Below are 27,279 nucleotides of genomic sequence, written 5' to 3' on the forward strand. Positions count from 1 at the left end.
AAGGCAGATAGTTATAATCATAGTTTTTTTAGTTATGATAAAAGATAAGCCACATATAGGACTTTGGACTCACAAGGATGGGATAGATGATATTTTCTTTAAATCTTGCTAAATGTTGATAGACAAAATATTGTAACTGTGTTCTTACTTGATAACTGTTCTGTTATATATAATTTGACTATGTTAAAGTTAAAACCTTTCTTTTTATTTAGACAGAAAATTGGAGATGATGGGGAAGTCCTGTGTATATGTTAATAAAGCACTGTTGTCCAATAGGGAAGCAAGATAGGTGGGACTAGGAGTCTAGGAGGACTCTGGGTAGGAGAAAAACAGGGAGTCATCATGTAGCCTCCCAGGGAAGTAAGATGTCCGTCCGGTAAGAGACATACTTAGATTAACAATTATGGGGTAATTACTTAAGTCAGAGCTAGCCAGTAAGAAACAAGCAAGGCCAACAGCTTCATAATTAATACAGCGTCTTGTGTGTTATTTGGGGACTACAACACAGCAGAGCCCAGGCGACTGGTGGGGAAAAAACCAAAGTGGCTGGCAAGGAAAAAGCTTCTCTCTACAGGGATTGACTTTACTTATTTTCCTATTTCGCTTGTTTTTTTCCATCCTCTTATTTCCCGTCTCTCTGGGTCTTTACACTTCATGTCTTCAGAGATGGATCAGGAATTTCATGATGACATGTGATCCTTAGTGGATCCTATACTTACATTTTTCTTCCAAACACACCCTAAATCTGTTGGGAGCTCAGGTAAGCGTGGCTTTCTTTCGTCCATTGCTTTTCCTCTTAGGAGTCACGAGTTCTTCTCAAGGAAAATCCACCACACAGTGGGCTTATTTCCCTCCACTTGTCTTTCTTCTCACAGTTACTGGTTCTACATATTTAGGGTTGATTATTTTCTTTCTCACAAACCGCATATTTTATTAATTCATGAAGTATAAACAAATAAAAGAATATATTTTTACAATGTTTTTGGGGGGGCAAGAATGTGCTCAACGTGTAATATATACCTGCATGAAGATACCCTTAGATAACACAATACAGTGAATCATTAAGTCTGTTTTTATCTACCTTTTTTCATGGTTACAACAGTCTGGGTAAATCCAGTCTATTATTGATGGACCTGAGGTCTGTCACTGCTGATTCGTAAAGACAGAACTCCAGGAAGCTGCCAGGATGGGGAGTGACTCCGTGTCCTTTTCTCTTGGCTTTCCTTACTTTCAGTATCTTTTCCATTGTATTGTTTTATTCTGTTTCTAGGATGCTAACCATGGCTTTTCTATGCTTTTAAAATAGCAGTACATTTTCCATTAAAATGACCCACCAGATTAAAATAATTTGTCTCATAAATATTAACTTATGAAATACTTTTGGAAATACATAATTTAAAATATCATATGAGTTTTCATTACTTTCTGACTCATAAGTATTCCAAGACTTGTTTAATTTTTCTTGGATAAATTTTACTATTTTGTCTTTGCTATAGACAAAGAGATTCGAACCATTAGATTTTAGTGCTTTGAAGCTTATTATGTGTGGTTTTTGAAATTGTATATGATCAGATGTTTAGAATGTTTAGAATGTGAGTGAAAAAACTGTTAATTTTAAATCACAGAGAACACCTTATGGAAACAAACTACATCTAGTTTTCTAAACATGTTGTTTGAGTGGTCAATAGCCTTAATAAGCTTTGGGCAGCATTTGGTCTATAGTCTGTTCCAGGTAAGTAGGCTTGTTTGTCTAGGAAGTCTTTATCTATGAGGTCTGAGATGTGGCTAATCCTGTCAATTTGGCTGGGTGTAGAATCATTACTAGAAACACACTTCTGGGTTTTTCTGTGAGGTATTTCTATACAAGTTTACCTGGAAGGGAAGATGCCTTCCTTGAATAGGGTGGCATCTACTATAGGCTGGAGTTCACAGCTGAATAAAAAGGAGTGAACTGATAACCAGTATCTATGCCCCCTGATTGTGGATGCAGTGTAACCAGCTGCCTTGTGCTCTGCCATCATAACTTTCCCACCATGAGAACTGAACCCTCAGGCTTGTATACTCTGAGTTAACCTCAGGCCACAGCATCTTTTATCAGGAGAGTTGTATCCTGTATCCAATGACGTATTTAGAGGAATGGGCAACTGCATCTCACACAGATTACACCATAGTATACATTATGTTTTAAACATTGTCATTAATTTTACATAATGCTGAAATAACTGACATACTTTAATTACTACACAGAAAAGTAGATTAAAATTGCAAGAACAGTAACACGATAGTTCTATTGATTCTTTGTGGCAGAGTCCAAAGCCTGGCAATGCAATGTTTTCCTTCATGGCATCATTCAATTACATAATAACTATGAGAGGTTTCTCCAAAGCAATAGGTTATAGTTTTGAATGACCAGTATTATTATTACTGGAGAGCAGGGTCAATGATTGTTCACAGTACCTGACCCTACAAACACACTTTGCAAGCACAATAACTGTCAACCTGAAGTTTCTCCAGATATATTCTCTCACCCTTAGCAATTAGCACTTAGAAGAGATTTGCATCTTCCTACCCCCAGCCGTACCCCAAAGAATCCAGAGGAAGCAGCTGTCTCTTTCCGCTTAACAACAACAACAAAAGGGTGAAACCCAGTCGTCCAGAAACGCTGCACAATTAAGACATCTTTCACTTAATGTCAGTCATTTGAAGTGTTTTGCTTTCTGTGTGAAAACAAACAATGGAGATGATGATTGCAAAGGATCTTTGAAACGAGTTGTGCGGTTTGGGTCTTTGGCACCTAGAGATCTTATTTTCACATAAGATCCCAAATGTTCCCTGGAATATCAGTGAAAAATAGTAAACTACTTGTTTGACTAAAGAATAAAAACATCATCACAGCCACACTGTGGTCAGTTGCTTTTAGTTCAGTGTTCTCACAGCAACCAGTGTGCTGGTGAAATGAGGCAAGTCTTCCTAAACAAACTCCACTTGATTTTAGCTAACGGGCCTTCCAGAAGGTGACTCTAGCATCTCAGGGTAAAACATGAAACAAGAGGAAAGTGCTCAGTGGAAAATTACAAGGCAGAGATGAAGTGAAAACACCGGTAAATACTAAGAAGCACTTGTCATAGAAGAAATTCCAGTTTTGTTAATTTCTTCAATTACTTTAGACACTCAGAGCTTGAGTTGGTTTTGAACCTGCAGTGTAATGGCAGCTTTTCAAGTCAGCTCTGTCCTTATCTGGCAGTCTAGCTCCATAATACTCTAAAGTCACAAAACTGAAGTGTATTTCCAAAAAAACTGTAATTCCCTCGCCCATTTTAAAAAAATTAGCACCGTGAAGAAGACAATGAGAGCTACGTGTGAAGAGCACCGTGGTGACAGCATAATCTGACAGTTTACAAGAACCACAGCTGTGGCTTGATCATGCCCTAAAGGACAGGTTTTCTTAAGTTCACCATCTCCACATAGGAAACTATCTTTCAATTATGAAATCAGTTTCAGTGACCCAAACATGTAATCTACCTACTATGTAACAAATCAATATTGCCAATAATGTGATGTGCTAACTCTTCTGTCATTTTTATAAAATCCATAATCCCTAATTTTAGATACTTAGTATCTATCAGTAGTTAGTTAATACTGTAATATCAGCTATGCTGTAGGACTCTGTTATTTTAAGAGAACACTGCTTTTAAAAATCTTGTGATCAAGTTTCTTTATATGTATATGATTTAAAAATATTTTTGTAGCTGAATTCTATTTAAACCTAAAGATTTGAGTACTCTACAGTTAGACCATATCTCCCACTCTAGTGATAGGTTACATATGGGTACATATGTGATATTGTATTAACTGAACCAATGACAAGAATTGCTATATATCCACATCGGATAAATGTGGATGGGATACTTCAACAGATATACTTTTTTCTTCCACCGAATTTTCACCTTCTCGCTTGGTTGATTATTTTTGGTGATAAACTCTGTGCTCACAACACTGACAGTTTCTCTAAGACTGACGTCTGAAATATTCTACCATATCAAATTAACAATCACCTAGACAATTTCTCATGTGTTAAAGGCATAGATAGAAAGAAGGCACTGGGCATTGTAGGGGTGATGTAGCCCATGAAAAGATTGTAAACTTATTACAAGGTTTGGAGTTTCTTTAGAGCAAAGAGATCACATTCTGTAAACGGTTTGTGCCCAACTTATACAAGTTTCTAGAGCTCGAAAAGGCTTCATGATGCAAAAATCAGCATTTCAGAAAATGTAAAAGTTCACTTTATCATTGAATAAGTTAATGCCTATGCACTGTCTTGCATTCTTTAGTTTCTAAGTAGACACATTGGCTCCACATAGTACTTTCACTTGGAAACTTGCAGTCACCTGACACCATGGGGTTGAAGTTAGTCAACAAAATAGAAATGCTACCTTTAAAAGTCTCTGATTCTCTGATGAAACATCTTTTAGTCTCAAGGAAAATTTGATCCTACCTTTACCAGGAAAGGCTATCTGGTATTCTGTCAGAAGCCAACTTTCACCTGCATTGTCAAGAGCACACTCCTGCTGTAATTTTTAACCAGCATTTGTCAATAGGTGAAATTTCTCAAGACATCTGACATTGTCTTTTCATTTGTAAGTTTTACAATGGCAGATGTTCTATGAAATGGTGGGTCTCTTTGCTAGCTCTTTTTGATATGACCCGTTTCTTGTTGGGAGGGAGATGGGGGACACTCAACAGGAGACAGTAGAGATGTGCAGTTGCCCTGGGAAGTCACAGAGCATCCCCCAGGCCAGGGTTTCACTCTAAGTAGCAACACTCCATGATTTCCCAGATTCTGAATCCACCAGCACCTCCTGCAACTGTTTACAGGACCCCGCAAGTCACACCCTGGGACAGCCCAGTGGATGGTTCCCGCCTGTGTTCTCTTCTGATGCCAGCCTCTATCAATATGCATAAAGACTTGGAGTTAAAAATAAAGGAAAGAAAGAAAAACAAATGGATATATGGATTCTAGCATCCAGTCAGAAACCCGGAGGCAACAGTGGACAGAGAGAGGCACAGAGCTTCTCGCCTTCTGTGCGGATTAGATGATGGTTTTGTCCCTCAGGGATCTGCTGTCTTCCTCTAGGTCACTCCTAATGATGTTCCCATATTCAAAATCCAAGTTTTCTTTCAACTTGTTGAGCTCGAAGTCATGAATAATTTTGACAGTCATTAGCTTTTCTCGTTTGATTTTCTCTACGACGTCCTTTGGAACATCTGGTATCATCCAGGCCAATAAAAATTTAAACAGAAACACAATGTGCTGAAAGAGCCATAAAGGAAACAATGTTAGGAGCATCAGGAATTCAGCAAGGAGTCCTTAGAGGTCATCTCGAGCATCTAACAAACTCTGTCGAACACAGGAAGCCCTAAGTGGAATCAAGTACGCTGCTATGAGAGTGCGCGTGCGTGTGCATCTGCACGTGTGTGCATCCTATAATTTTCACACATACAATCAAATTAATTAGACATGTATTTAAATAAGCAACTAGAGAAATGGAACGTGGGCATCAGGAAAGCCTGCCCTAAGAATCTGGTAAAAACATCTCTAAAATAGTCCTAATTTTCTTAGATGAGGAACACGTAATTGGAGATTTAGTGTGAAATTGAAACTTAAAGCAGACTGGCCACCTTGTTTTAGATTCTTGGAATGTTTTCAGGAATGAAGGCAGCCAGGCCTTCTGAGGATGGTAGTGTAGTGTAGAATTGAAAACAAGAGCATCAGTTTGGCATTTCTACAAGAAGCTGTAGGACGTTTAGGAACTATGTGAGGAGTTTTTATTTCTGTAGCAGAAAGCTGTGGGCACTGGGGCTTTGACTGGAGGTGGGGAACATACTGAAAGCAACATTTCAAAAATGTGAATTTCAGAATACTGAATGTGGACGGGAAAGAGAGAGCAAAACTGGGGACCCAGGGAGGGAAAGAAGGCCCTGAGAACAGAGCCCCACATGATCATCAACACTAAAGCCTTCTTTCCCTTTTCAGTTGTGAACATACAGTTAGGGGTCTCAGCAGGAAACCCTTTCACATTCCTAGTGGCTCCTAATCCCACCTAACGTACCTCCTTCAGAACTGTTCTCTAAAAATCTCAGGTACCAAAAGTAAAGAAAAAAGTTTCTTAGTAAGTTGTGGAGAGTGAACCTCAGAGCTGCTGGGATTACCATTGTGGTTAATGCCAAACGCTCAGTTGTGTCTCCCATGTGGAGCCCATACCTACTTAGGTAGGATCTTCTTCTTTCACTGGGTGTCTTTCTTTCTTTTTACTTGTGTACTTAAAATATATGTTAAGACATCCTAATAGGGGGCTGGGTTGTGAGTCAGAGGTTAAGAGCACCAGCTGCTCTTCCAAAGGACCTGGGTTCAATTCCTAGTACAGAGTAGCTAACAAATGTAACCCTTGGCTTCAAGGAATCTGACACCATCTTCTGACCTATGTGAGCACTGCATTAACGCGTTATACATACATGAAGGCAAAACACACACACACACACACACACACACACACACACACATACAAACTAAGTTAAATAAATATAAGAAGGACATCTTAATAAACACTGACAGAATCTGGAGACGCTGACACCATGCTCTTGGGTGTGCTTTAATGTATTTCTTGGGTGATTTTCCTTATAGTTCTAAAATTAGTTGTTGATTAATTTATGTGGGTATGTGAATGATGCATTGAGGGAACTTAGGGAAACTAGTTCTCTCATTCTATCATATGGGTTCTGGAAATCCAACTTGAATTGTTAGGATTGAAGGCAAGCACCCTTACCCACTGAGACAACTTGCCAGACCCCTCTATTAAAAACAAAGCAAACAGAAACAAAACCCAGTGCTGCTTTATACTGAAACTCTTTTCTGCACCAACCCATCTGAAATAGGGAACTGCAGACTGAACTTTTGTGTATTTCTAACGAGAGGTGGGCTCACACCTTTGTACCTTAAGCTTATAACCTTATCTCTTTAACCCCCTGATTCTTGAACATACAATACTGTCTACTACGCAGCAAAATGTCTAACAAGAAAGAGAAAGAGCAAAACAAACTGGAACCAAGAGGAAAAAAGCTAATGAAGAGAGCAAAAGTATGACTCGAGCTCTTTACAAGTGAGAAAATAAGATCCCTGAAGTTTGGAGCAGGACAGACATTATAGAAGAGAAACAACAGAGGAAGGGGACGGGGACGTTTGAAAAGGAAGTCACAGAGGCAGGCCGTTTTTGCCCTTCCCCCGAACTTAAGGGTGTGATTTCAGAATTAGGGGCCCCAGTGAGCATTTGGAACAACTGTGCTATCCAGTTGCAAATACCTTGCTTGCTTGTGAGGTTTCAGACTGGCAGAGCTGGTGAGGGAACACTCAACATTTGTTCATCTTAAGGTCATTAACGAAGAAGACTGCATGACCCTGTCCTTTATAACAGCATTAGAAGCAGGACAGAAATGGAGCAATGTCTTAAATGTTTTTAAAGATTACCTAAACTAAGGTTAAAAAAAAACTAATGACAACGGCTTCAGACTTTTAATTTCGGACCAAATGATTACCATATTTGTTGGTAATTTTTCAGTATTCAAGGTTTCAAAAGCAAATCACCTATAATTTCTCTTCAGAGTGTTCCTGAATGATGAACCTCAAAATTAGGTAGTAAACCCCAGGGCAATGCTCAAAGAGTGATCTAGACCTGTTGTGGGAAATGTGAAATAAATTTTAAAAGAATTAAAATCTGAGGGAGTGGAGGGGAAGAAGGGGAGAGAGAGGTAAGAAAGAGCAGGAGTTGGAAGAGCATAACCCTAAGCAAAGAAAAGTTTTTGCAGCGTGTTTCATGAAACAAACGTTACTAATATTTACAAAGTCATAGTATATGAATGAACCTTGACTAAACTTCTAGGTGAAACCTTGAGGAATACACCATTTCAGTGCTGAGAGTGATTAAACATCAACAACTCTATTATTTAGCATGTAAAACAAGTACCAGCAGGTTATGAAGTGTTCCTTTGGCAATTCTGTAGCGATTTTGGCCAACAGTCACTCCAAAGGGGATGAAGAAGGCTACTGATTAACTCAAACAGTATCAGGTCAAGGACACATGGCTACTAACTCACCAAACAATTGCTTTTTGAGATTTTGTACTTCAGGAGAGGAATTATGGGACTCAATAAATCAAGTATACATATACATGCATACGTTATAATTATCTTGAGGAATAGGAGGAAGATGATGGTATATAAATGGAGACAGCGTCAAGTATGCACCTGTGTGTGACATGTCATTGTAGGAGGTCAACAATTACAGCTAAACACTAAAAATCTAAGTCTGTTTGGATATTGTTTCAAAGTTGATAGTATTTGCCTCCTGAGATCAGGATTTGAAGCTAGCAAGATATGTGTAAGGCTTGCCTATGTTAGCTACAGAGAACTATTTGGTTTTAAACACCCATGCACTGCCTGGATCGCAATAATTAGTCCAAGAAACCCCGATTGAACAGTGCGTGCTCAGGTGGCACCTGTGTTGTACTTGGGCTTACCCACAGGGAGACCCCCATCTTATTGTTTTCTCTGTTCCTATTTAATGGATTCATCAATTCTTCCTCTGTGGGAGTTATATTTTCTTGTGAACTTTCTCTCCAAATACTGCACATGGAAGGAGTGTCCTGCAGTGGACAGGATGGAGGTTTAGGACTGATGCACAGAAGCTAACTGTGCATCAGCCTCCAGCTGATGACATATTTTGATGAATATGAGTTTCTTTTGTAAGAGGTAAAAAGTGAGGCTAGTTGGTGAGGGTGTTCTGGAGCACAGTCTTTGGAACAGGAGTTCTACAAATCAACCTTCCTGACCTTGCCATGCATTGCCTTTCCTTTTCTGTTGCCAAGGTGTTTTTACCAATTGTAAATGAGTAACAAGCTCCCAAGGAGACGTTGCAACTTATGAGACTGATGCCCTGCTTACTGCTACGAGGCACCTTAGAGAAGTTGCAACTTATGAGGACAAATGATTCCTTCAAAAGAAAGGAGAGGAATCTGACCTCCCAATGACAGGTGTGTTTAGAAGCAGCTGCTTAGGGGAATGGCAAAAGGGCTGGGGGAGACGAAAGACATGGGGAAGAGTCCTGGTCAGCTTACTTCCATTACTATGATGAAGGTCATCTTGGCAGCAAGGACATGCCAGAACTGCATGTTATGGACATACTTGTTCTCATGATCGGGAGGGTTCCTGTAATCTCTGTACCTACAAAACAAACAGAAGGAACAACAATGAACATAAGTAGGCATAAAGACAGATCTATGGCCAATAGATATGATAGATGATGGACAGGTAGGCAGATGGAGACATAGATGATCTATGATAGACACAGATGATAGATGATGGATGATAGGTAGATAAACAGATAGGCATGAATATAGATGAGAGATAAATAATGTGTGATAGATGAATAGGTAGGTAGATATATGATCCACACATATGACAGATAGATGATAGATATTTGTGATGAGTTGAATAAAGAGAACTTGAGTAAACTTTTATTATTTCCCTTAGGAAACTGAGTACAAAGCCATGTCACAGGAAAGTAACTGATAATGTTAAACCTATTTCTGTACTCACAGCTCCAGGCTTGGGCTACTTATCCATATTATCTCCCTAATAGGAGATAAACCAGAGAAACTTCCTTGGTCTAGCGGAATTTCTCCATGAGAGACCAAGCGTCCATGGCATTTCATTGAAGACCTCCTCCCATCTGATCCATCCAACTTGCTATGTGGACCACTTCTGTTTTGCAGAGACTGCTTCCTTTTAGATATACTGACAAGTCAATGTTCGCTTTCTGGACTCTTCTTGTGCTCAGACTTTCATATTATTCCTTTCTACAAACTCACTAGATGGATGTTCTTCAGAAATTCATCCCAGCTTTTAGAAAGTGGTTAAACCAAGAAATCCGACACAGAGATCTCAGTTTTACATACTCTGCCATGATTCCTTTGCATGCAAATGTGCCACAGATCAGTGTTTTTGTCTTATTGTCCAGAAATGGTTTTCTTGCTCTATGCTGGAATCCTCAAGGGAGAAGTTAGTGTGAGGTTAAAGATTAAAGGCTGTGTGTGTACATATGTGTACGTATGTTTATCAGTCTGTCTGTTATCTACTATCTACTTATGAACTACTATCTATATGTATTATCTATCATAGATTATCTCTACCTATCAATCTATTTATCTACCTAGGAATACATATCTTTAATAAATATCAATACCATTTACCCATTTATCTCTATCATTTATCAATCTATCTTTATCATATATCTCTATCATCCTTCTATATATATATATATCCACATCTATCTTTACTGTTTTTGTCTATTATCTGTATATTTCTATCAATCCATCTTTATCATCTATCTCTGTCATCTATTTATACCATCTATATATATATATATATATCATGTATATATGTATGTATGTATGTATCTACCCATCTATCTACCCATCCATCCATCCACCCATCCACCTGCCTATCTCCATCAGTGATCTATCTATAGTATCTCTATTATCTATCCACCTACTTACTGACTACTGTTTTCATATTCTATGGTATGAAGGTTCCCACAGATTATGCTGCACTGAGTGTGGTAATAACATTTCACAAGTCCCACTCATACATTCTATACTGAAGAAAACCTTTAAACTGAAATGAATGATGGCTGATGAACTGGTCCCATCGTTACATTGCTATTTCTCTATTTCTGGGTATGGTTTCTGAGGATGAATGGGATAATTGACTTAATTTACCACACAGACTGAGGGATGTTATGGCTCAAGTCCAGGGAGTTTGTCCCAGTTAGTGAGCAACATTTTCAAAAAGAATTCAAAACCAAGAAACTATTTAGGAACAACATGACCCCCACTCACAATTCCTTCCTTTGGATAGTCTGTAATGCCATACAACATACAAACTCTAGAAATGAGGCATGGCATCAACCGGGGAAATGAGTTGTCTCAAGTAAACCTTCTACACTGTAAGACAAGCATTAGGGAAATGATAATTTAAGAAAGACATTAAAAGTACAGTGCTAAAACCAAGACAGAAGGAGACCTGCAAGTGGTGAAGTCTCTCTTCCCCAAGGGCGCTGTGTGGTTGGGGAAGTCAGCTATCAGGAACACTGACAGGCTGTTATTGACATATCCACTCAGAGGCTCCGTGGAATTCTTTGAGTAGGCATAGAAGTAAACTAACCGTGGGATGATGTCAGATGTGAACGCGACAATGAAAGCCTGATGGACAAAGGGAGAGAAGGATGATGAGCCCAGCCCAGAGTCAGAAGTCTGACGTGCAGGCAAACCAAACCCACTTCCATGTTTTTATTGCTTCCGTTCACACGTTGCGTCTCTGAGCTTTCCTTTGGTGGCTGAAGTCACATGCTTAGGTTTAAAGAGTGTTACCAGCCGTGGAGTTTTCTGGAACTGTGCTGCACACCACCCGTTTTCATGTTGCCACTGTGTTTAAACTCTACAATTTCAGCCAAGTGTCCTTTCCATAAAACTCTCTAAAGTAAATCACAATATTATGCTGTCAAATCTCCTTCTGATGATCTCAGTAAAAGCTTCAGTTGATGAAACATAATTTTAGATGGAAATGAAGGCTAAAATATTAGTGTTTGTGAAATTTAGTTCTTAAAATCATTTTGTAAGTAGAAATAAGTAAGCTTATGTACTTCATATAACATATATTTGTGTATAATCAATCTTTGATACTGTTGTTCAAACCTGTTACACTGTCACCGATTTTCTGCCTAGATTAGCACAGTCTGTAAAACAACATCATGAAATTCCAATGATAAAATACTATTTCCTTTCTATTGTTCTTGCTCAAAAAATAAAGTTTTGGGTTTGCTTGTCCTTACAAGTCATCACTCTGATGAAACTGGTGAGGAATAGGGTTGAGCCACCCCAACAGAAACAAACAAACAAACAAACAAAAAGAGGCAAAGCCCTCCCATGGACAGGGGCACTTACATTACTTGCAACAGACACGATGGCCATCCCATAGAGAATGTCCTGCCAGACACCTATGGAGTGGGCTTTGGCAGCCACAGGCCTCCTGTACTGAGTTGTCAGCTTCCAGGCGTCCACTCGGATCTCCATAATGTTGTTTATGAGAGCGAACAGGGGCGCCAAAGGGAAGGAGGCCACAAACAGCGTGACAAACCCAAACTGGATGACTGGGGAGACACAGGTCACTCACCATTACCGGGGCCACAAAGGGCCATTCCACATCGCCCCTGCCGCTTGTACCCTCTCCTCCTTTCACCTGCCTCGTTATGAAGCACACAAGCAACACTGATCCATTCTGCGCTCTTCCTAAGGGACCTATAATTACTCTGAGGGAGAGGCAACCCGGGTTTCAAGGTGGGAGTCTCAGATCTTCATCTGAAACACTAATTAATCTATTGAATTTCAGCATCTTCAACACCAAAGACAAACACAGTCAGCCAATGGGCACACTGCATCATTATCTCATGACTGGGAGCATCTGTCACAGTTTTCAATATAAACTAAGTCTTGGTTGGCTCTCATGACACAGAAGCTAATTTTGGTGTAAATGGTATTTCACATCTCTGTGTCAGCACTATCCTTCCCTGTCTGTGTATATACAGTTATTCATAATGCCCACAGTGAGAAAAGACACCACGCCATCATCACCCTATAAAGCAAGAACTACCTAATTGCATACTGAGCTGTATGAAACAAGAATCCCCATCTCTCTATACAGCAATGTGCACAGTATTACCCAACTAATGCCGTACAGTATAAAGTAAACTAGGGTAACACTGGTTTATCTTGAAGCATAAAAATGTTTTTATCACATTGGCAGATTTTGATATAAAATATATAGCATGCCTAATAAATATTAATCACTTAGTAGTTTTCACATCATCCCCTTTGTTACACCAGCATTTTGATACTAAGCGCATAGACTGCCCCCTATAGTTCCACTAAAGCAGGGGATATTGGTGAGCAGAAATGCCCTTGGCAGATCAAACAAACAGCCTGAGGACTGGTTCTCTAACATCTCACCTCAGTGTTTCTTCTCTGTTCAGTAACTGGGATGAAGGAAAACTAAACCTTTTTCTCCATCTATCCATCTATCCATCTATCTGACCACCATCCATCCATCCATTCATCTATCGTCCACCAGTATACATCCATATATATTCTCCTATCCCTCTGCTATCCCTCTACACATATTCCTGCCGTCTGTATGTACATTCACCTACTATTCATACGTCAATACATTCATCTATCTTTCTTTCCTCCATATGTGTGTCTATTCATTTATATGCCTATCCATCCATCTACCTATCCACCATGCATCTACACATGAATAACCCACCTATCCATCCACCAACCCATCTGCCACTATTCATATATCTATCATCATCTATCCATGCCATCTGTCTAAATGTACCCATCACCTATCCATCCGTTTATCCATTGCTCTCATTCGGTAATTCAAACATCTGCTATATATGAAACAGAGAGAATTGCAAGAGACGAAAGCTATCCATTTTATTACTGTTATTGCTGCCTCGGAAATCATGATTGGAAATTACCTGTTTCCAAGTACTCGTAGAACAGCCCAAGTTGTCCAAAAACCTGAAGGTCATTATCTTGCTCCCAGCGACTGTATAATTTCTCAGAGTTGGTTCGGGATCTTCGGCGTCTCCACCAATTAAAAATTAAGCTGTTAGAAACGATAAAGGTTGACACTTGAAGAAAGAAGTAAGAAAGCCAGTAAGCCAAGTCTGGAAACTGTCAGAAAGAGAGGCTAAGCACCTTAGTCTAGCACACTAGGAGCCAGGCAGGTTGATAGAGCATGCAGTGGTCAGGGCAATGGACAATGCCCGTACTCTGCAATGCTCAGAAGACACTTGTAGAATTGAGAAGCCGAGTATAACAGAAAATATACTTGCGAGGAAAAGCAGAGGCTTATCTAAGTAAATGCAATAATGCTACAAACCACTGGCCAGCCAATTTCCGTACCATATAAGGTAGATTATGGTAGGGCTGAATTGAGACAAGGAATAATTGTTTTATTTTTGGCTAGCAAATCATCTAATATAATAGATGTGCTGGTATATTTAATGTCAAACACAATAGCATCTGGTATAAAATCCCTTCTGAATCTACTTCTAAGAGATAATCAGCCATGGAATTGAGTTAGCTCAGGCTGGGTGAAGCATACACGATAGAGGTAGATTCCTCACTGGTGTAAAGACACTTGGAATCAAAACTGAAGTGAGAAAGTGCATGATCATATTCAAGTGAATAGCATGAGTAAAAATAAATAAATGAAATTCAAAGCACTGAGGTTATAAAACAGAATGTGTCTGTGGAAGAAAAAACAAACAAACACATTCATAGACTTCTGAAAAAAAGAAACCAGAATCTACCAAAGATTGGAGATCAAATAATATCAGGATGCTCGGTCTGACTTTCAAAGTCCGCATTTTTATGCATTTAAAGCAGTGCCTCCCAACCAGAGTGATTCTGCAGGGAGGTTTGGGATTCAGAATAGAGAGGTGGTGGCCTAGCACCCCCTCGTGGTGACTCTAAGAATGCATCTTTTTATCCTGCAGTGCAAATGGAAACATGGAGATGCCTCCGCTCAATCAAGGCATGAGATTATTAAAAAAGAAAAAGATAAGATTTGTGGTAGGACAACATATTCTCTGCACATGTACTCAAAGAAGAAGAAAACAAAGAAGAGTCGGTAGCTAAAGGTTTTGAAGCGTTACTGCAAATAAGAGAAGTTGCCACGTAGGGGAGGCATCCGACTACATGGACACGCCCACGGCTGCAAAGGAGTCACACACAGCCAGAGAGCTCTCCTTTCACGCCAATGAACTAGGCAAGTGAAGAACAAGTCCCTCCCCCCCAAAAGACAGAGTTTATAAATGCAAACAGATCAGCAGATAGACGGGCAGCTGCAGCAATGGTGGACTGACTAGAAGAATCATTTACATATAGCTTAGATCCAAATGGAAACACAAAGAGAACAAAAAATCAAAAGAGATGGGAGGGCAGGCAGACAGGGGTGGGGTGGGGCGCTTTTGAACCCCAGCCTTTCTTCAGTGAGCGCCTTCCCTTGGGGACTGCAGGCTTTCTGTTTCTATCACCTCTGCTCCACTCGCGAGAGCTTTGTTACCTGTGATCTATTTGGAGCTATTTTTGAATAACTGACGTTGGTCCCAAGTTTTATATTTTTGTGTATGGATGTCTGATTTTTTTCGCCCATTTCCTAAAATGCAAGCTTACTGTTTTGGTGAGGGGGGGTTGTTGTTTTTTTTTTTTCCAGCCAGGCCAAAGATAAACTAGCCATGTTTGTATAGATCACAGATTTGGACGTCTTCATTTCCCTCCATTATCTATAGCACCAGTCTGTCTCCAATCCCGTATTATCGTCATTAGTGAAGTTTTATCGTTTAAAATCGAGTGGAGCAACTCCTCTGTCTTTATTCTCTAGTTGCTTGACCTCCCATAACATCTGTGCAGACAAACACACCCATGTATTCACTGAAATAAAAGTATGTGCATGTGTCGGGTAATGGACAGTGTTTCTATGTTGTACCTCCCAATCCAGAAACCCACTATTTCTCTCCGTTAATATGCTTCCAACTTTATATAATGAATAGGAAATAAACCCAGCCCCTGGCTTCATATTCATACTGTTTCTTACAGAGTGCCAACCCCCAACACAAGCTGAGGCTTTTTTTCCTCTTCTTTTTTCCTTTTTCTTTTTAAATTTAAATTTAAATTAGAAGCAAGGTTGCTTCACATGTCAATCCCAGGTCCCTCTCCCTTTCCCTCCCTTCCTCCCATGCCCACTGAGGCTTTTTTTATCCTTTCTGTTCTCATTGATGGAAATGTTCCTCTGTGTGTGATGTAAGCTGGTATTTTAGTTTGTGCGTGAATATATACATATGTATATATTTCATGTTATATATAAAATATATAATATGTTCATTATTGTCCTTTTGGATGAGGGAGCAATCCCTCCCTCATCAAATGACCTAAATTCTCTAACATTTCTACAACTACACAACATAACACAAGGATTAAAAAACAAAAACCAAAAGGTTCAACTTTTAGTAACAGTAACAATTATATGTGACGTCCCAAAGCTCAGGCACTGTCTCAGAAGAGGGGACAGAACGAATGTAAGCACCAGAGGTTAGAAGCACTGGGCGAGGGAGACACCGTGTCTTCCAAACGCGACAGGGCCGCTGTACTCACGGACATGCATGCAAGAATGAGACGCTCGACATTCCAGCACAGAGAAGTGTGGGTTCTTTTGGCGGCAGGGGGTGGCGAGCCCCCCACCAATGGGATGAGTAGCTATTGAAAGCTGATGGCTTCTGGGAGAGGGAGAGTCCGCTTTCTTTAAAGCTGTGGCCCCTCGTAGGTTGACCAGCCTCCGTGGGTGGCTGTGCAGCCGTGTGTACATACACAGTGTGAACTGAACTCCGTGGACCACAGCAAAAGAAAGTGAAAGACCAGAAAGTGGGAAGTAATGGGGAGATGGAGAGGAGTGGATGGAGAGGTTAGGAGGAAGAGGGCACTGAGTGGGATTCAAGTACAGCATACGCGTGCATGAAATTCTCAAAGAATTAACACAAATGTTATCCTACCGGAGGATCTAATTTATTAACTCCCTTTACAACTGCACTCAACAGCGGAAATAATTCAGTTAAAAGCAGTACAGGTGTGAGGCTCATGCTTTTAATCCCAACACTGCAGGAAGCAGAGGCTGACGGATCTCTGTAAGTCATATGAGTTCCAGACCAGCCAGAGCTACATGGGGATACCCTATCTCAAAAACACACAAAAAAGTCTGAACTGAAACATCACATTGTGGTCAGTAAATATGTACATTCAAGTGAGTATACATAAGAGTTATTTGTCAGTTGAAAATAAAACTAAGAAAGAAAAGCTTTGTTGTTATTATTGTTTGTTTTTGAGACAAGCTTTCTCTGTGTAGCAGGGCTATCCTGGAACTCACTTTGTAGACTAGGCTGACCTTGAACTCAGGGATCTGCCTGTCTCTGCCTCCCAAGTGCTGTGATTAAAGGCATGTGACACTGCCTGGCCTGGAAGTAAAACTTGGATGGCCATGCAATTAAATAAATACAACAAAAGCCTCTATTACCAGAGGCCTGTTTGTCAAACATAAATTGGTCCTGTTTGCGTAGACATTTTTTGACAAAGATACAACGGCAGTAATATATATATGTATATATATGTATATATATATATATATATATATACACACCCAGCTTCTTACATTGCTATTTAAATCAAACATGCAAAGTGTAAGGCATACGTACGGTTGACAGGCTTCATGGATGTTTCCAAAAAGCTGTTTCCCAATCATGATGATGGTTAGCTGGGTTGTCAGTTCTACCAGACAACCTGCAGGATCACACTGTTCAGAGACAAGAGAGGAGAAAACAGAGATAGAGGAGGAGAAACAGAATTTTGCACCATCTAGAATATCAGAAAGGTATACTAAGGGTTACAATATGGTCGGGAGAGGCAATGATGGGATTCAGGAGCCATTCAGTTGCACTCGTACCTGGGTAGCACCATCACACCCATTTGTGGACTGCAATGGAAATACAGACTTCTGAGTCTTAGATTATGAATCCTGATGTCTGGGCTAGGACTAAAAGGTGGTATAATTTTCATGTGATCAGTTTGAAAACCATTGGTCATGTCTAACAGGCCATGGAAGAGCCCTTTCGTGACTCCTTACCCTTTACAGGATGCTTTCAACAATAAAAGCTCTGCTCCCCTTACTCTATATTTTACTGCCAGGCCATAGGCTCTTTGATGGTTAGTGTTAATTATCATCCTGTTAGAATGTAGTACAATCATATGGGTAATGAGCCTGTGCACACGTATATGGAGGACCGTTCCTATTAGAGTAATTGAAGTGGGAAAACCTGCCCAAGGTGGGTGGCACCATTCCCTAGATGGGATCCTGGACTGTGTAAGTGGAGAAAGGGGTTGAGCATCCACAGGCAGACATCGCTCTCTGATTCCTGACTGTGGATGCCATATAAACAGCTGCCTCAAGTTCCTGCTCCTTGACTTTCCTGCCATGACGTACTATATGCTTGAGAGGAAGTAAGTCCTTTCTCCTGTAAGTTGCATTTTCCAGGGTATTTTATCATAGCAACAGGAAACAACAAGACAGGCCCCATAAAAATTCTTGCTCACAGGAAACTAGAAGATCTAACAAACGATAAGACTGATCAGAGGGGGGAGCCAATGTCTGGACTTCTACTCCTTGACAATGTCTGAGCTAGTGCTAAGGGAGAAAGGCATGTCTTAATTATCTGGGAACATAGATCTGAGCTGGAAGGGAATCCTTACCTCTTCACTTCTCCATAAGTTAAATATGTATGTGTACTTCCCAGGGTAGCCCACAAACTTCCCTTTAAAGAAGGCCACGTAAAAGCAGGCTGAGTAATAATTCACAAACTGGAAGAGAAACATCTTCAGAGTGAGGCTGCTCTCATACTCCTGGTAAGTTCGAGGGATCTCTGCCAATAGAAACCAAGGGTAAACGCTCTTTCCCTGAAAGCTGTACTTACAAGTGGCTACCTAGGCATGCCATTTCAAGACCTCAGGTGACCAATGTTGAGGAGCTGTGTGCTTGTGCTGGCTTCCTATTGGTCATGTTGTCTTGATCCCACGGCTGGGCGAGTCTAGGAAGCAGTCACTACATTCCAATGATGGGATTTCTCTATGTGTAAGAGAGTCTGAATGTGGAGCTTGAATCCCAAGATGGGAAGTGCCCCTCGCCATCACTGTTAGACAACACAAAAATCCCATCTTACTTCTCTCTCCTTCGCCCATTGTCAAGTTGGTGTAAACCAGCTAAGCTTGTGCCAAGGGCTAAGATGGTTTCTAATTCCATTGTGCTTGTCTTCTCTTGAACTAAACTGTGCCTACAAATGCTGGCAGAGATAATACGTGCTTTCTCTTTCCTGATTTAAAATGCAGTCATGGTTTGTAATTTAACAAGTTCTAAAGATAAGAAAGTATTAACTTCTCTTCAAAGCCAGGTGGAGCATTGTGAGGAGTGCAAAGAGTAAGGGAACACGCTTTCTTTCATGAATGGGCAATTTCCTAGTAGGACACCTGACCTAGACATTCCCATGACACTTTCAGGAGTAGAACAAAATAGTCTAAGAACACACAAAACTTCCATTTTGGTGAAGCTAGGTTAAATTTATTAAAAACATCTCAGAGAGGAGCTCAGGGATAGTTTTCACTGAAGAAAGCCATGACTTGATGGTGTCTTTCAGAGACTCTATCTGCTGGATTCATTCACTCTTGTCCCCCCAAAAAGTAGACTTGAATGAGAACTCAAGATTTGAAGATGATACAAGGGCTGTTCCGAAGCAGTGCTTGCCTGGTGCCTAGCTCTGTGTGGAGCCATGAGAGGGGATGCCCTTGACTGCTAGCTAAGGGGATAGCCTTGTCTATCTCTAACGTGTCCAAGATAGCAACAGAAGCACATGTGCTCTTAGCAGTATTACTTGCTCAGGCCCTTGTGTTACCCATGGTCCTACCACTTTCCATTTCAGGAAAGATTTGAAAACTTAAGCAAGAACATAATCTAGGTTGTAACAGATGCCGTCTAGACAGAGAGGCACCATGTTCAGGAGGAACTGGAGCGGTTTGTTTCTGTTATTTTTTTTCTAACTCAGAATGATTTCCAGAAACAAATACCTTCCAGAAACATAACATGTAAAACCAGATCATCCCATGGTTTTAGTGCCTTGGGGATGCTGAGATAAGAGCCCTCAAAGTGGCCCAAGGAGTCCTGGAGTCTTTTTAGAGGCTTTCCCTCCATTGTGAAATGACTGAGTGTGGATCTTAAGGAATTCATCAAAATCAAGTGTGGATCTATTCAGAGAACAAAGCAGCCTGAAAAATTGTGCTCTTCAGATGCCAATTCCCTGTGAGTGGTGGTGGGGGGGTCCGAAGATGGATGAGCAGTGTTGTCTGAAACCTTTGTTTACATCACTCTCATAATTTGGCCAGCTTACCCATTTTTGTAATCCAGGCAGATATCTTCTCATAAAAAAAGTTCAAGATCAAGATGACGATGCAGTTCAGACATGATCCAGAGAGATTGGTGGCCAGCTGGGGGGTGAAGAAGCTCTTTACATTCTGCAGGGTGGCCTCACTCTCCATGAAGCTGGCAAAAGTGGCAAAGACTGACAGGCGATACACAATAACGGACACCATGCTGCTGAGGAGGAGAGCCATCTGAGGGGAAAACCGAGAGCCACTGGAGGTGCTGTTTGCCCATTCGGTTACATTGCTCAGCAGCTGCCTAGGCAAAGCAACCCCTCTTACCGTAGAGCCATCAGATAAGCTACCACAAGAGAGCAAGAAGGCTTAAAGAGAAATCATTTGGTGGCTATGGGTTACGCATGCAGTAGGAAAAAGCCATCATCCTCTGTGATAAGAGACATGGTCAACTCAACAGGAGACAACGTCTGTGAATGAGTTACCTAGAGTATGTCAATTGAGACAGGGGACCCATCTTAACTGGGAGTGACACCACTCCATGGGCCTGGAATCTGGAATTAGTACTGGCTGGCATTTGTCTCTCATTTCTTTGTGATTCTGAAAGCAATGTGACAAGCTCCCTCAACCTCCCATCGCCATGCGTTCTCGGCCATGACGAACTGTGTCCTTGAATTGTGAGCCAAACTAAACTGCCTTTCCCTTCAGTTGATTCCGGCCAGCTGTTTTACCATAGCAATGTGAGAGGGGACTGCTGCATTCAACTTGTAATTCAGTTTATCAGTGTTTACAGATGACAGTCATATTTCTGGATCATACCTCCGGTTTGGTATGTTTTGATGTTGCTCTTGAGATAAGTTTATCATCTATCATTTATCTTCTGTCTGTCTATCTGTCTTGATGCCTGTCTGTCTGTCTATTGTCTATGAACCCTTCATCTATCTATCTATCTATCTATCTATCTATCTATCTATCTATCTATCTTATCTCTATCAATATGGATTAATTTTTAATGTTCTAAAGAAAATAAAAATAATCCTGAACCAGAGACTATGTAGCCATGAATGAATCCCCCTTGAGGAAAAATAATGTCAAAACATGATCAAGGCTCTAGTTATGTAGTTCCCACATCAATTTTGTATACATTGTATATGGCCAAGCACTGTGTCTCTATATCACTCAATGACTGGAAAACTTTAAAGTTGAGGAAGCAAATTGACTGAGAAGTAGAAAATGAAAAGAGAACAACAATTCTGCTTCCAAGTTCATTGCTCAGAATTGATCCCAAGTTGGTTATTTGTTCCCCCTTCTATTTGTTTTCTTCTTCTAAAAGTTGTTATGAAAGCTAAGGAAAAATATCTCAACTAACTCTTTAAAGATATACAAATATTTTAATAAGAAGTGTTAAAACTGTACAGTATACACACACACACAGGAGAAGTTAAACTACAGTCTAAAATATTTAAATTGTTTCTACCTCAATATGATATTCTCTCTGAGGCTAACACCCTCTTCCAAAAATTAAAAGTCAGCTGTGACAAGTACACCAATTTTGAAAGGAAACGAAAGGGAAAGAATCATGGTGGGAATAAAGGCATTAGCTATAGATATTGAGAGAAACCAACTCCCCTCCACAGATTTGTCTTCCTCGGGTTTTATTCTGTTTATTTCAACAAGAAAAAAGGGTGTTTAATTCTTGGTCACATGCACAGATACTTTAGGAAAATGAACGATGCCGACATTAACCAGAGACTACAATGAAGATGTATATCACGCTTTGCTTTGGTTTCAAGGTATCAGTCAACGAGACAGACAGGAACAGGCTGTGAAATCTGAACTCTTCCCCCCACAAAAATCTATGTAAATTATGGCATGCTTTGTATAAGAGGTGTAGTCGAGGTGGGAAGAATGGGGCATCACAGGGATGATCCAAGAGCGGATGCAGACAGAGCTATGGAGACACTGTGGTTCATAGAGGACTGTGTTCTAAAGAAACGGTAAAAGATTCCAAAATGGTGCTTACCCCAAAGGTCACTGTGGTCCCTGACACAAAGTACCAAGGGATGCGATGGCACAGAGGCATATGTGGCTCCATCTCCTGCAATGTTGGAGAGATAACAAAGTCACACTACGTGCTCCCAGGTGGGAATCCAAATGGCAGTAGAACAATTAAGGAGTACGCTGAATGTAGAGCCCTCACAAAGGGCTCTCTCATTACATAGCCCATGGGATGGATCTCTTTCCCTTGAAGAGAAGGCCATCAAACCCCAAAGTGACATTCCATATGAGCTGAGAGACTTGATGGAGGCAGCCTGCTTCCTAAGTGTTGGGTTACAGTGGCCTCAGGGTCTCACAGAGACAGTGTTCAAACCTCACCACTGATGTGTGTTGAGGTACAATTTAATTCCATTGAAATGTTTGCTACTTGTTTCACAACTTACGAAGTTCCCTGTGTTATTACCCAAAACTCATCAGGCCAGGCCCTTCTCCCCCAGTCTTCACAGCCCTTAATATGCAAGATATTAATTGGATCCACTGACATTCTGAGCTACAGTCAAACATGGATTTTTATTTACAAAGGTTGCTATAAAGTAAGGAATAGCTGTAAGGAAATATGCAAACCACAGAATTATGCCAAATGTAAAATTCCACAACTAAGGATTTTCAAATTGGACGAAGAGTTACAGAACATTCCCTGGGCTGAGAAACCTTCTAAAGAGCTCTATGGATATGTAGGCTGTGCACACATGTGTGCACTTAGGGTCCTTTGCACCGACCCTGTGTGCACCCAATGTGTGTGTGCTATTGTGTGTTAGTGCCCATTGTGTGTGTATGTATGTATTCACACGCATGTACCATTGATGCAGACCCACATGTGAGAGTTCTGCTTAAACAATAAAATCTACTACCAGGAATGAAAAATTCCTATCTTGTCGCTTTGAGTCTGTTAGAGCTAAACATAATGAAGGAATCATGAAGAATCTATCCACACTTCTTGCCAATAAGCCCAAATGCAGACACTCAGCCCAGCCCGTCCTTTATGTTGGTGAAACCAAGTGGCATGCCTTTGTTGTCTTTTTCTACTATGAAATAGGAACAAACAAAGAAATACATATCATGTTGTTATTATATCCAATGTCTCTTCTGGCTTAAGAAAGAAATGTCTCCCATAGGCTCAAGCATTTGAACACTTATTCTCCAGCTGCTGGCACGGTTTAGGGGAGTTATGGGACCTTTAGGGGGTGTAGCCTTGAAGGAGGAAGTATGTCACCATGAGAGGTCTTTTAGCATCTAAAGGGTAGCCGCCCCCCCCCTCCCGCCATGTGTGCACTTCCTGTGTGTAGACGAGTGTGATTCTTAGATTCCTGCTGTGGATCATTTCCTTTCCTGACTTTATGGATGTTCCCTTTGTAACCTAAGGAAAAACTAAGCTCTCTCTTCTATAGGTTACTTTTGCCAATGGTATTTTATCACAACAACATCCAGATTAAGTAGGTGTTACACGCGTGCTGCACATTTTTATGATATTTCCTAAACTGTGAAAAGAATCTTGGGAGTTGTACGGCAATGGTGCCTTCAAGACAGGACAGGATTCTACAGAAGACAGGGACCTTGAAGTGGAACAAACTCTTTCTCAGAGCACATAGCAGCTCCCAGCCTATGAGGCTAACATTCTGCCCTCTGAAGGAAAAGCATATTCCACTTTCAAATGAGAATAGGGAGGTTTCAGGAAGTCGATGCCTTAGTCAAGAACACACAGACAGCTCGATGGATAAAGATTTGAAAACTTAGAGTCTTCTCACTTCCAGTGGCGTGAACTGCCCGCCAACAATCAATGTAAGGGCACCGTGGAAAGAGAAATCCAGTCAAATAAAACTTCACTCTTAAATCCACCATCTTAACACAACTACTGTTTAAGTTTAACACATTAGCTCATTTCCACACACACTAACTTCTATTTCACTTTTTCTCGTCTAGTAGTAAAATTACATATTTCATATTCTGATGCGTTGGATTTGCTTTAAAAGTAATCTAGTAGCAGGGGGGTGTGTGGACACATACGAGAAAATGCTGTGTTGAGTAGCAGGTCCACCCAGGGGCTAAGCTATAGCTTTCTATTTGTAAATATGTTTGAAATTGTTTCATATATATGACTATGTGTACATGAGAAAAAAACAGGAATTCTATCGACTAACTTGCATATTGACGAAACGTGACTATTCCAGGGCAGCCGACAGCAGAGGGTTGCCTGAGGCAAGCTCCTAATCCATGTCTACTGTACCTTCGTCACAGGATTCATCTTCTTCCGTTTACACATGGCTTCAAACTCAGGCCGCAGCTGGAGCTGCTGCTGTTCTTCTTCAAAGTCCACGAGGTCCCACTCATACTCAAGCCTGGCTTGTCGCTGTTTCCAGAACTCCAGAAACAGCGTGACTGCGGTAGAAGAAAAAATCCGGGTGGAGCCATCAGCAGCTAGACAAACAAAAGCTTCCAGAGAGCAGCCCTCGGGGCCGGAGGGGTGGCTTACAGGTTAAGGGGCCTGCTGCTCTGACAGAGGATCTGAGTTCAGGCCCCAGCATTCCCACCTCAGGGCTCCACAACAACCTTCAAGTCCAGCTCCAGGAGATGCAAGGCTGTCTTGCCTCATTGGGCACCCACTCTGCACCTAGGCATGCACATGTATGTGTGTGTGTGTATGCACATGCAATTGAAAATAATAAAAATCATCTTAAAAAGGAAACTTTCAATTCTGCTTCTAATTGTTTTGTTTGCAAAGCATTTCCCATGTCGTCAGTTGGAAATGCTGACCGTTTCTGATGGTGTTTTCTATCAGGGACTACTGTCGATGTGACACTAAGTAATAACAAATTATTCATTACAGAAATTCAAATAATTTCTAAGTAGTTAAAGCTATACATTTCCAGATCATCCACACTGCTTCCTCATTCAAATACTGTTATAATATTTTATCTTGACATTAGCCAAACACTAACAACTGGTATAAATTTTATTATCAGTATTTGATGAGTTTAGAAATATCTTAAATATATGAGTTCAATTGCCAGCAACCACATGGTGGCTGATAGCAATCTATAGTGGGATCTGATGTCCTATTCTGGCATAAAGTTAAAGTTGATGCAGTATATATATATATGCATATATATGTATATATATGTATGTATGTATGTGTGTGTATATACATACATATATGTATATATATCTGTGTGTATAAGAAATAAACAAATCTTTTAAAAAATGCTTCCAGTGGCAAAGGATATCCAATATCAGATATCAGAAATACTTGTGATCAAATAACTGCAAATCAGAAGTGTAAGGAGATGATACCCAATCCATCAAGCTGCATCTTTAGTGTTAAAAACTAAGGTGAGAATGTGTGTAAAAGTCCAATTTTATGTAAGCCATGTAAGTATACAGTAAAGCTTTTAAGTTGTGAATACAAATCTTCCCCATAAATTCACATGCTAAGTATTATTCTTAGAACGTTTATGTGTAAGTACATAAAGATATTTGTTCCAGGAGCTGGGGATATAGCTCAATGGTAAAGTGATGGCCTAGAATGCATGAGTCCCTGAGTTCCTGAGTTCCAACCCCAGCAGCACATAGACTCTGTGTCATGGTGCACTGTAGTAATGCCAGAATTTAGGAGGCAGAGGCAGGAGGATCAAAGTCATCCTCAGCTACACTGAAAGCTCAAAGCAGCCTTCACTTTAGGAGATCCTATCTTAGAAAAGTTTATTACAGAGCTATTTCCAGTGGTAAAAGGAAAACAGTCAGTTACCCAAATTACACAGCAGATTAGACAAAATGTGTTAAATTCATGAACAGTTACAATACTATGAAATTAAGCTGGAGAAGGATTTGTACTCACCCCAGATCCCCATGAAGATCGCAAAGAACACGGTTGACTCATTATCAAACAGATGGGAGAACTGTAAAAGCAACACCATCATAAAAGCCACTTAATGTGAAACACGTCGCCACAGGAAGGAAGCTCCATCCCGCCGTACAGCACACTTACCTTTGAATGCAAGCACGTGGTGTTCAGTCTCCAGTAATCGCACACCTCATCACAAAGTGGACACATGATCATCTGACCTCCGATGTTAGGGTCACAGATTTCAGTGCTACCCAGAGACGTCGGATAAAAAGCAGTTTGGAGAGGACAATCTAAGCAGCTGTCACCAGACTGCTTAATGAGTGCCCACTCGCAACAAAAGTGGGGACAAAGCAAAAGTGTCTACAGAACAGACTCCTTAGACTACATTTTTAAAAGGTCTGATGTAGAGAACCGGAGCAGGATTCAGATGGACAACACGTAGGATGGGGAACGAGGGGTCATGAGGTCCTACCCCTAGTGGCAGGGCTGTTGACAGCTGATGGCTGGTACTGGGCAACTGAGGGCGAGACCACATGCTCCAGGACATAGTCCTCCGTGCACGCACACTAGGGCAACACCAAGTGGACTTGGCTTTTAAAGTGAACGCAGGAAACCGGGAAGGACAGTGGAGGGGGGCAGGGGTTGATTTGCTCAAAACACAATGTATGCGTTATGAAATTCTCAAACACAGGAAAGAATAAATGCAGTTAGGATAAATGAAATTAAAACCTAAGGACAACAAAAAGGCAGTTTCCACAAAGCCCCGGCAAGCAGAGACATTACTTGTGAATCTGCTTTGAAAACACTGCCTGCTACCAACAAGGACACATTTGGAGGTAAATGGGAAAATAAGAAGGCTGCCGAAGCCTAGACCACGGCAGTGTCGATTTGTACCAGTCTCCTGTGCTCACCTAGTTTGATTATTTTCCATCGACAACAAGCCATAGAAGAAGCAGGCTAAGCCAACCAGAGCCGCAACCAGCAGCATTTCTGTGTAATACCCAAGAAATACAAAATAGATTCCGATTTTTTCTCCATAGTAATTCCTGTGAAAGAGAGTCAAGGTCAGAGGCTGGAAGAAAACTGTGGGACGGGTGCACCGACTCCACTCGGGCAGCAGAGTTTATGGTTGTAGAGATGAAAAGTAACAGCCCGTGGAAGGAGGAAGCCACGAGGATAACATTTAAATGTTAAATATTACCATACTGAGAACTCACGAATTTTAAACTCTCC

General features: G+C 40.7%; 1 protein-coding gene across 3 annotated transcripts in view; it reads right to left on the minus strand.

Annotated features, from left to right (window-relative positions):
- Positions 1-2,214: 2,214 nt before the first annotated feature.
- Ano5 (anoctamin 5) overlaps positions 2,215-27,279 on the minus strand; it is a 63,241-nt gene continuing 38,176 nt past the window's right edge. For 2 of the 3 annotated variants that reach the window (XM_040733313.1, XM_040733312.1), the window contains 13 exons: positions 26,958-27,092; positions 26,188-26,293; positions 26,038-26,098; positions 24,430-24,581; positions 22,171-22,245; positions 20,162-20,384; positions 18,477-18,646; positions 17,426-17,523; positions 13,652-13,782; positions 12,054-12,259; positions 11,134-11,312; positions 9,168-9,273; positions 2,215-5,311 (listed from right to left, as the gene is read on the minus strand). In XM_040733313.1, coding sequence (XP_040589247.1) covers positions 5,090-5,311; positions 9,168-9,273; positions 11,134-11,312; positions 12,054-12,259; positions 13,652-13,782; positions 17,426-17,523; positions 18,477-18,646; positions 20,162-20,384; positions 22,171-22,245; positions 24,430-24,581; positions 26,038-26,098; positions 26,188-26,293; positions 26,958-27,092 — 1,864 coding nt within the window. In that variant the 3' untranslated portion in view covers positions 2,215-5,089. The remainder of the gene's footprint in view (positions 5,312-9,167; positions 9,274-11,133; positions 11,313-12,053; positions 12,260-13,651; positions 13,783-17,425; positions 17,524-18,476; positions 18,647-20,161; positions 20,385-22,170; positions 22,246-24,429; positions 24,582-26,037; positions 26,099-26,187; positions 26,294-26,957; positions 27,093-27,279) is intronic. The other variant, XM_040733314.1, reaches the window with a different exon arrangement.

This window comes from Mesocricetus auratus, unplaced genomic scaffold, assembly GCF_017639785.1.
Source record: "Mesocricetus auratus isolate SY011 unplaced genomic scaffold, BCM_Maur_2.0 Super-Scaffold_100030, whole genome shotgun sequence".
NCBI lineage: Eukaryota > Metazoa > Chordata > Mammalia > Rodentia > Cricetidae > Mesocricetus > Mesocricetus auratus.